This window comes from Parambassis ranga, chromosome 16 (genome assembly GCF_900634625.1).
Source record: "Parambassis ranga chromosome 16, fParRan2.1, whole genome shotgun sequence".
Taxonomy (NCBI): Eukaryota; Metazoa; Chordata; class Actinopteri; family Ambassidae; genus Parambassis; species Parambassis ranga.
In genome coordinates, this window is record NC_041036.1 from 19012425 (window position 1) to 19023771 (window position 11347).

The following is an 11347-nucleotide window of genomic DNA, read 5'->3' on the forward strand; positions in this document are numbered from 1 at the left end:
ATTTAACCTCCTGTTCTTTCACCTGGGTTGAGGTGCTCTCATCATATGCCCTTTTATTTATCTTATTACAGTTCTTATTTGGGCTTCATAAAACCAATCATATACCTCACCATCACTGTCCTGTAGATGAATTAATACATAAGTCATTCACAGGTGTATTTGCTACATAAATTAGTGCAGTAACCACTGACAAAAAAGAAAGGAGTGGTAGATTAACTCATATGTGGACATATCTTTATTGATTTAATACATACAATATATAAAGCAGTGTTAGAAGAATTATGTTGAATAGACATATAAACACGCTTAAGTGTCATAATATTACACGCTGGAAGACTATTGTGTATGTTACACCACTGACTCCACTTCTGTTTTTTTTTTTATTATTCCATTGGTCTCTTGTCTCATCTAAAATAACCACTGTAAATGTATCGTCTGTCTTACTGGCTAACAGTTATTTTAAATAAATGTGCATTTTTCCAGTGATGTAGCTTTGTGCTTGGACAGACACCTCGGTATGACATTACCTATAGCAGTACGCTCCGAAAAGGTGCGCGGTCTTGTTGGGGAATCCAAATGAGCGCACCCCTGGCTCGGGTATCCCTCCACAGTGTTCCCTGGGGTTGCTTATTGGAAATCGGACGCTACCATCTCTCAGCCAGCCGCCGTCACACTGGTCGTAGTCTTTGAAGCGCCAGGCGGCGTAGAGCTGCCCGACCAACGCTAGCTCAGCTCCCTGACGCTTGCAAGCGTGCGAGGCCTGATCGTAGGAGAAAGACTCTGATATGTAGAAGACGGAGCCTGTGAAAGCAGGAAAATTTATTTTATTGATAAATTAGTAGTTTAAATATCAACCTTCTCTTTTTACAACAAGAAATTCAACATTGTGTCAAGAAACTTAAAGGACCAGTGTGTAGGGCGTAGTAGCATCCAGTGGTAGGTTTGCAAATTTCAACTATAGAGCAGTCCCCTTTCATTATAGTCTGCTATCAAAATGCTAATCTGGACACATTATATGAAAAACAACAAGCATCATTCTCTGATTATTAAATAATGAAGCTACAATGAATTGCAGTTCCTTGAATGGCCACTTGAGGCTGATTTCTACAAGTTGTATTTCTTTAAGTTTTCTATGGAGCTTACCAGGCGTCTGTGAGGTGAAGCAGAAAGCATCAAACCGGTCATAATTCTTATCCTTTTGCCCATAACTACGAATCCCTGGGAGCAGCTCTCCTCCACAGACAGGTCGAGGTCGAATGATCGGGTAGTTGACGGTTCCATCGTGAAGCCATCCTGCGTTGCACCAGTCCAGGCCCTCAGTCCAGGCTGCAGAAGGAGACAGGGAGATCTAACAATCTGTAAACTACATTTATGGTGGTAAATACCATGCTTACCTCTGTACAGCTCACTGTATGTGGCTAATTTGGCATCTTGTTTAGCGCAAGCCTCCTTGGCTTCATGGTAAGTAAATTTGTAGCGGCCATTTTTACTCTGATATGGGAAAACCACACCTGAAAAATATGAGGGCTGTGTTAATGTTTATTTTTACTGTAGACGTGTGGGAACATTTCCAACGCTTTTCTTCAGTTACCTTCAATCCTCAAATTGATGATAACATTCTCATCCTCGATGCCGTTGATCAGCTCACAGCGGTACGCGCCGCCGTCTTCCAGTTGTAGCTGGCTGAGCTGCAGGGAGACGTCCATAGTGTGAGCTTTGCGGAGAGAAGCCCGCTGTCCAAGATGGCCATAAATCTTGTAGGAGTGTGAGTTCGAGATAAGGATGATGTTCTCTGGCCCGATGTGTTGTGGCTCCAGCTTCGTCCATTTGACCTTGTAATGGGATGGCTTGGTTCTGAGGATGCACGGCAACGTGACGTTGTCTCCTCTTCGGCCGACCACTTCTGCGTACACAGGTGGCTCAAGGAGGTACTTTAGATTCTTGGGTGCTAAGAAAACATAAAAAATCACCTATATACATATCGACATATAAGGTGAACTCAGTATATGAATATGGCCTGGATGTACTGAAGGGCAAGTCGTGACAGGGCAAGTCAAATAAAGTTAGCAATTTTCATTCCTGCTGCAGCGCCCCCTGCTGCCAGCTGTCTGTAATTGCAGGGAAAACTGCATGTGTGTTTATGTTGAACAAACAAACAAACAAGATAGGTCCTTATCTACCACATCCGACTGACTTCACCCTGATCATAACCATCATTATCATCATCATCATCATCCATCATGTGACACTATAAGGACCCTACCTCCTCTGTGTGGAACATATATAGCTGCAGACCAGGTGAAGCAGCTTGATGTTAATAAAAGGATCACAGCACAGTTCATTCTGATGGCTGTCAGTGTTTCAGCTCCTGTCAATTATACAAACAAAACAAAACACAAAAGACTTTTTTATCCTCCACCTGATATATTTTTTAGTCATTATACAATAATTTAAAAAGCAAAGTCAGAAACCTGTGAAGTTGTGAAGAGGCAGCTGTCCAGTCACCCTCCTGCGTTGTCCGACATCACAACAGTAAGGTTTGTCCAATCAGAGAACTCCTGCTGGGTCATTCATAATTTTGTTCATCTCTACTGTTAATCTCTTTTGAGTTCTTGATCCAAATCTTGAATGTCCATCTGTGATCAGAGTCTCACTCTTCTCCCAACACTCTCTCTCTCTCTCTCTCTCTCTCTCTCTCTTTCTCTCTCTATCTCTCTATCTTCTCACTCTGGTCATATGGTCTAAACAGACCAAACAGTGTGTAAACAGGACTGTTGTACTCTCTGCTCACAAGACCACATGGAAGTCACGCACTCTGTTTCTGTAAATTGTATAGGTTTTTTTAACTTAAAAAAAACTCAGTGGCACAACTTATCGTTCAGTTTCACACATATTAAGTATAGTCATGCATAGAAGGATGTACTTTAGAAACACACCTAAACAGACTTCTTTAGGCAAATTTATAGGAATAAAAAAAAACTGGTAATTTAAATAAAACTATAATTATATTAATATTATATTAATCATCAGAATAATTAATTTCCTATAAAATAAAATGATATAATATACAATCAATGATAAGGCAGTAAGTACATATATATAAAAGCATGGCTCCATAGTGCATGCACTGACAACATCTCTACAGACAACAACCCTGCCTGTGTACTCTAACCTTTCCCAGAAGGTTGTTGCCAAAGATCACTATAGAGTGCATTCAGCCATATTTGTTTGTGAACACACAAACACGGCAGCCGGTGTGTCAGATCTAGTTTCCTCTGTAACCAGTGTGCACAACAGCGGCATTGTGGTGGTGGCGGTGGGGTTATAGTGTCCATGCAGTGACAGCAGCCGTGAAACACACAGACACACACACACTGTCCATGGAAGAAAGAGAAAATAATGGGATCCTTCTTGTTTTTGCTTGTGCTGCTTCCTCATTGTGTTCCGTCTTCAATGGGACTCTTTCTTGTCCTCCAATTAGTATTCGCACAAACACCTCGAGGTGACAACGGTCTATCTATCTATCTATCTATCTATCTATCTATCTATCTATCTATCTATCTATCTATCTATCTATCTATCTATCTATCTATCTATCTATCTATCTATCTATCTCGCCCCCTGCTGTTCAACTTGCATTAAGACATAATATTTTTTCATGGTGCAATCATGTGGTACACATTTTGATATTTGATTAAGCAAATGCTGTTCCATCCTCTGATCTTCTTCTCCTCTCTGAGTTTGACTGATTTTCTCTCCCCCAGCTCTCTGCAGCTGTCGAACTTATTTCAGCCTGCAGGTAAACTCTGTGACATTTAATTTCACATTGATTGATGGGTTCTTTCTTGGTGCCCTACAACTTACTTTTCAACTGAAAGCTTCAGAAACAGAACAGGAATGTTAGGTTTTAAGAGTTTCATACAGTCTTTACATTAAGTCTGTTAGATCTCCTGTATATAAGTGCTGAATGACTGATCGTCCCTCCCATCCATGTATGACAGATGAATGCGGCTGATAGCAGGTCAGACTGCCTGCAGCCCTGATGTAGTGGGGCATCGGTGCGTGACTCTGTTGACAAAAGCTTTGACAAGCGGTGGGGTCAAGAAGGCATCTAAAGGGTAAAAAGTATGTACTTTCTGACAGTTTTTTTACCACTCTGAAAGCCCTCTTTGTAACGACGCTACACCTGAAACTTTAACTTTCTTGTGAATGCCCCTTTCTCTTGCAGTCCACGCTGAGAGCGACGGTTTTTTGAGCATGGTGACAGATTTGCCTTTCTGGTAGTTTAAAAAAACAGATTCTCCTGAAAGAGGCCTCCCGTGTCTGACACCCCCCCCCCCCACCCCAACCCAAACTCCGCTTTTTATGCAGGTACCTTTGTTGTCCTTGCATACCGCACACAAGATTTTTGAGTCTAAATGGACCAGGATTTGACCTTTTGACCCCTTTTATTGTAGCAATGGGTCAAGCAAGTTTTGGATAAAAGCAACATTTTAGTCTGTAAATATCCTTAAAACACCCAAACCACCTGTAAATAACCGATATATAATAACTGACTATTCTTTCTGTGCTCTCTTTTTGCAGGTTAATAAAGGTTGACAAATAATCATCCTTTGGCCTGTCTTGGATTTTTTCCCATATTCTCAGTACCGGTATACACATTACTGTGAGATGTGTGACGTGCAGCCCTCACCAGCCGGCATGCAGGCTCTTCAGCTATTGGTTGCTCAGATACCCTCCTCTGCCAGATATTATGAAATATTTTTGAATCAATTTCTCTTACTGAGAAAAGCCCACGCCTGTACACTTTTCAGAGTGCTGGAACAGTTTGAATTAAAAAAAAAAAAATCACGCATGCAGGTACCTTTGATTGTTGTTGCATAACACACGCATGGTTTGGGAGTCTGAATGGACCTGGATTTGACCTTTTGTATTGCAACAATCAATGGATCTGTAATGGAATTCATTCCTGTCAATTACTGTACATTTTACATTTAAATGAGGCAAATTAAATCACCTAAAATCACCTAAATCACCAAAAAGTGGAACAAACATTACAGGAATACACCAACTTTGCATAGGCACATTTAACAGACAGACAGACAGTGCATCCATATGACATCAAATATAAATATACATATTAAGAGGCACATAGAGACAAAAGGTTAAGACACACATCATAGACAGTTAAAGTACTTCACACATCACTGCACATTCCAGCATATGTGGGTGTGGCGGTGTCACGTTTAAACAGCGTGTTGACATATCTAATTACTTCGTAGTATTTCTCATCATTGTGATGTCTGGCTTCCATAAATGTTGACAAGTGATCATCGATCGACTTTTTTTTTTTTAACTTTTAACTTTTTTTTCTCATTTTCTCATTATACAAGAGCGATCACTTTGACCTGTTGTCCTCATTGAGGAATGAATTGCTGATGAGCCTGAGGCTCTTCAAGCTATCGCTTACCAGTTAAGTTAGTTGTGTAACATGGATGTTAGTCACACAGGTAGATACAGATCTGGGAGCACAGGAGACAGATAACTTTGACGTTCCCATACCTGTTATGCAGTGTTTAGCCCGGAGCTCCTTCAGGTTGTGTCTTTTCCTCAAAAAACCACAGCAACACACAAGATAGTAACTGAATGTGTGTGTCCTGTAATCTGTTACACCCCTTCTGTGGAAAAATGATAAAAGTATATATATACAAAAGAACATTCTTTGTAAAAACTGAAACATACGTTGTAATGTAATGTGTTAAAGCGCACATTTACTGATGCATGTTTATTATTATCGTGACGCCAGATTGCTAGATGCTTTTGCATTGCACACATGTCTGAAAATGAACCCGCACTACAAGTATGAAAGCTCTACTGAGCATTAGCAGCTAAAGTGTGAAGTACCTGTGGAGCTTCCTCTCAGTCAGTGTTACTTAACAGGCAGGTCTGATCTTGCATTTATCTCTTTTCATCTGGTGCCAGGCTTCTTGCGGCCTCCCTGTTGTTAGGTTACTATTGATACCCTCCTTCTTCTGATATGGAGATTATTATCTGATTGTTATCTGTAGTGCACAGGAGCCAGCTTGCTGCACTGATGGTACGACAAGAACACTGTCGCAGTACAAAAATAACAATCTGTGGCATGCACACCTGAAATTCTGGAGTGTGCGATGAGTCAGGTGATTGTCACAAGTCGTGTAACCAAAACTGGGTTAGTACAGCTGATTTTATTACTAACAGACCTTATGATCCCTGATGATTGAATCTTTTGTATGTTCTTTTGCATGCGTTCTCAACTGATGGTAGCCAACACCCTAGAGAGCTGTCAGCTGCTTAAATATCTAATGTTAGCAAAACAGCATACTATGTAAATAGAACCATGCGTAAACAGTAAACTTTGATATTTACTTGTAAGCCTGCTATGAATAACAACATGCATCGCACAACCTTAAACTGCTTTCAACCCTGCATGGGGTTATTGTATTACTTCAGACACTAGAAAGCAGGATTTAATGCAGATCATAAATATGTTTGCATTGACACTTTAGTCTTCCCTAGTTCTACATTTCTAATCATAGACTAAAAACATAGATAAAGCTCCTGTGACATTATGTGCCATGTTGGCAGTGCCTGAGTCCACCTAACTGCTATTAATCCAAATACGGGCAAAGCAGTGGAGCACAAATAGTGCAGCAGGCAAGATGTCATTTTTGTTGGCATCCCATGTGTTTGCTCAACAACATGAAAAGTTCTCATTGGATTTTTGCAAAAAACAAACTATATGATGAACAAAGGTGGAGTAATACACATTTTGTTCTGCAGGAAAATCCTCATAATTGTTTTTGAAGCCAAATACAGTATGATCGCCAAAAGTAAGAAGCTAGTTTTACACTATAAACAAAGTAGAGGAAGGTCAAATGACTACAACACCCCCTTATTGTTCACCCCCCTTATGTCATCTAAAGTACAAACATCTTGATGATGTAACCATAAAAGCTCAAAATGCTCAAAAAGAAAAAAAACAATGATAATTCATCAGTAAGACATTTACTTGTTTTTTCAAACATCTTACCGGAAACACACTGACTTTGGGATGAGGAAACTAGAAGATGCTTTCCTGTGATTATGAAATGTTACCAGTCTGTAAAAGTATTTCTGCTGTATATTTGGTTGGCATGGGCATCTATGAGGACTGACTCACTTTTGGAGGCAGCCTCGAGTGGACATTCAAAGAACTGCAGCTTTTGGCACTTGCATGTTGGTGACATTTTCTTTATCCCTAGATCTTGGGGTAAACTTCTGCCTGTGTGTCCCTCTTTGTTAATTACCTGCCCTGCCCTCATGTGTCTCACCTGTGTCAGATTGTCTCTCCCTCCCTGTTTATCAGGCATGTCTTCCCCTTCAATCCCTGCCAGTCTGTTTTGTGTGTCTTGTTCTTTGTGTGTCGACACTAAGCCAACCAGCCCTCTGAGTTTTCAAGTTTGTTTTTGCCACTGGTGTGTATCCTTGTTCTTCGGATCCCCTGTGTTTGACTCACCTCACCTGAACTCCTGACAGTTTGCTGTTGTTGAGCAGTGGCACGCTCTTTGTCTTGGTTTCTAAACATATGTAGCTTGGAAGTTTATCAGTTTTTTCTATCAGTATCAGTATCAACTGCTAAATCTAGTAGAAAATTAACGATGTGTAAAGGCAATATATGTATATAATAGATAAAGATATACAGATGTCAACTTTATCATAACCTTTATGCAAAAATATGAAATTGTTTAACATTACAGAAAAATACTTATGCACAGAACTAAATTTCAAGCACTTTCTTGTGATTAGCGATAATGTGATTGTAGATTGGCGATCATATGTTAAATCATATGGTACAAGGTCATCAGCATTGCACCATTGCAAGGTATTTTAGGAATGGTGAATGAATGTCAGAATGACAGGATGCTTTGTGTTTTTTTACTAGCACACGACATGCACAAGACTTAGATATCTGCCACGAGGTTCACTGGCTGAGCAACTCTTTGGCATTCAACGGCAAATAAACAACAACTATTATCCTTGTAATCATCCCAGTCAATCAGACACTTGTCTGATAGGAGATTTCAAAAAAAGTTGCAGGACTGCATGACAGAACAGGTGAAAGCAGTGTTTGGACAGCTGAACTCATGGATACAAAAATGTGAGATTTTTGTTAGAATTTTTTTTTTGCGTTTCCCCGTGATGTATTATCATGCATACATTTAGTGTACATACAGTATGTCTGTCTTCTTACCTTTTGTTACTCCATTAGCATTGCGGTGGTAAAGGATGAACAGAGACTTCCATTTGTCCAGCAGTTTCCTCCAGTCCCCAAACTACCTCAGCTGGCTCCTCTCATGTAAAGGCACTCTACTTTGAGCCTTCCCAGGAAGTCTGAACTGCTTGGACAGTAAGCCCTGCCACCCTATGGAGACATTTCATGTCTTTGTGACATGTGTTTGTGATCTCACTCATTTGGTCAAATTTTATGACCATAGGTGATGGTAAGGATGTAGACTCACGACTACAGCGCTGCAGAGGCCTTCAAGGATTAAGGCCTTGTTGAGGAGGGAACTACTAGAGCTACACATGAGGGACTCACAAGTCCTCACAAGATCCAGAAAAAAATATAATTTCAAGTACTCTTCCCTGGAGGTGGAATTTCTTGCATGCTTGTTTTTTTCTTTTGTTTTTTGTCTGCTTCAGAGTGTTCATCTGTTCACAAGGTCAGCGGTCCCCACAAGGTCAGGGGTCAGATATCATCTTATTCTGACCATCAGCACTGCATCTGCACTGCCTCACAGCTACAGCTTCAGCTGTCAGAGGAACACTCCAAGCAGCAACAGGTGATTCAGTTTACACCTGTGGACTTCAAGTAGCTCAACCTGGGGTTGACATGAATGCTTGTTGATTTTGGCAGATGCTGTAACTCTAACTGCTGAAATGAAGCGATGAGGAACTAGAAGGAAAGACAAGACCAGACATGTGCACATATCACTTCCAATGTTTCCAAGTCATCAATCCAAAAATGTGGCATCGGCTAATGGATTTTTTGAATAACCACAAGACTGTACCTGTGCAAATGAACTCTTGTCCTCTATTGCAGATAAACAAATGACATATTTCTAGCAACTGATCCCAGATTTCGGTTTCTCTCATCTAGCAATTTCACCATCAAGATTACATTTATAATGCAAAATTTAAAAAAATCGTATAGAGCCTGGATGCCATCGTGAGCCTGATGAACTTCTGCATCGCTCCACTGCGTTGGTTACTTGTGTTAGGGTCAGATTTATTCTCTCATGTTGATTGTTTAGCTTCTAGGGCTTTGTTTCAGATAACAATGATTATCGTCTATAATCTGATCCAAAGTCAACAAAAAATGGTGGCGCAGGAGTGCAGAATAGCAAAAACCTACCACTACCAAGCCAACCAATCAGAGTGATTGCAGTCTGCGTTGCTTCAATGCGTAGTTACACATTAGAACGAAATATATTAGAAAAGAGGTTATGCTTGTTGGGGACTATTTTCAGTGGCACATTGATCTACATAGATCATACATGCTGTGCCTCTCATTATGTGTGCTTAATAGTGGAGCTCTGTAGCTTTAGAGGAGTGATACACATTAGGACAGACAATAGCAATTAGGAATTTGTTGCTGGATTTGTCAATTATCAGGAATGCTGGAGTTTGTCACATAGCATATATAAGATGACCAACATATTGATTGGTGGAGACACTGTGTGACAGGAAGCTGGACAGACAGGATGCTGAACAGACAGAGACTTCATAGCTTTTTTTTGATGACTGTGGTCTCAAGTGGTAATAGCTGAAATTCCCCCAAGTCATAACAACATTCTTTCTTTCACCTTTCTGAAGAAAATGCAGTCTGTGCTGATGAAAGAGGCAGATACAGACATGATTGACATCTAAAGTTATGAAACATCACAGCAGGAGGAAGGCAGACAAAAAGATCCCTTAGTGTAAACTCAAACCTCACAGCTTGTATGGTAGTTGATGAGCCTGTATATATATATTTATATGTAAAAGTATACCTGCATCTCTCTGTTGTTGTGGTTTTCATTGTATTGATGCTACAAACATTACTTTTGCTTATGACTCAGATTCATGAAGGGCAGTTTGTTTAACCATGTGTGACACAAAACAGTGTCATTTTCACCTGACACCCTGAACAGTGTGGAGTGTTTGTTATTGACACTTTAAACAGTTAAACATGGCCAAGACTGAAAAAAGAGAAAAAACTGTCGCTATTGCTGTTTGAAACATAAAAATGACCTACTCATATCCTGTACGTTACAGCATTTAGCAATGAGTAAACATTTCTTGGTGTAGTGTGAAGTCATCCATTAGCAGTTAGGTTGGCTGTTTGATCCCCTGCTATGGCTGCATGCTAATGTGTCCTTGGGCAAGACAGATACCCTAAGTTGCATCAATGTGAAACATTGGTGTGTGAATGTGCTTATGAATGGGTATGCGTGAATGTCATGTATCCTCTGAGTAGGCATGGCAACATACAAATGCAGACCATGTGCCATTTTACTGGGAAACAATGACGTTTGTAAATGTGATGTTCTGCAACATATTCCTTTTATTGGAGGTAGTTTATCTCCAACATTTATGAAAGTATTTAGAAACGTTTCTACTCTTTGTTATTTTCTACGTCAGATAGCTATGTAAACAACTACAATCAGTTGTAACAATGAAAATGACTGAACAATCATTAATGGAGGCATGAAACGTCCCACAGGATGAGCCGTACACACTACATTTAAACTGTGACTGTAGTACAACTATAATTGAGAATGTTAGCTTCAGTAGACTCTAGCATAGCCCCCTAATTTTTTTTTTTTTTTTGCTTATATACAATCTGGTGTGTGTTTTAAGCCTCATAACCAACTTTTTGTACTTTATACAGTACGTTAGTCTGGTCTCTGTGGTTTCCAGTTAGATCTCTGGGGGACAGTACCCACGGATGTAGAACCAATCGTCTCTAGATGCAGTTGAATGAAGACGTAGCCAAACAGAAAAAACAAAAACAAAGGATGTGGTGTAGGTAGAGTAAACGTCTAAATCTAAGGTGTTATTATCAATTCTGAATTGTTGCAAGCATTAAATCATCATATGAGGCCCGTCCCATTTTAAAACATTTATGACTGGTTTGATAGGGTTTGTGTTGAGAGGAACTGGCTGTGTAGGAGAGGGATTCCAGACTTATTTCGTTTAAAGTGAATGGATATGACTGGCTGGGCTGCTTTTCCAAACCTGGAACAGTGTCTGAAATGATGGCATGACACCTACAGTTTCATGG

The 11347-nt window shown here is 40.1% G+C and overlaps 1 protein-coding gene across 1 annotated transcript; it reads right to left on the reverse strand.

Moving 5' to 3' along the window:
- Positions 1 to 334: 334 nt before the first annotated feature.
- hapln2 (hyaluronan and proteoglycan link protein 2) lies at positions 335 to 2731 on the reverse strand. The gene is made up of 6 exons (XM_028426567.1): positions 2472 to 2731; positions 2264 to 2368; positions 1592 to 1948; positions 1395 to 1511; positions 1144 to 1326; positions 335 to 801 (listed from the first exon to the last, which is right to left on the reverse strand). The coding sequence occupies exons 2-6, from the start codon at positions 2340 to 2342 to the stop codon at positions 524 to 526; spliced, it is 1014 nt and encodes a 337-aa protein (XP_028282368.1). The 5' UTR covers positions 2343 to 2368; positions 2472 to 2731; the 3' UTR covers positions 335 to 523.
- Positions 2732 to 11347: the final 8616 nt, after the last annotated feature.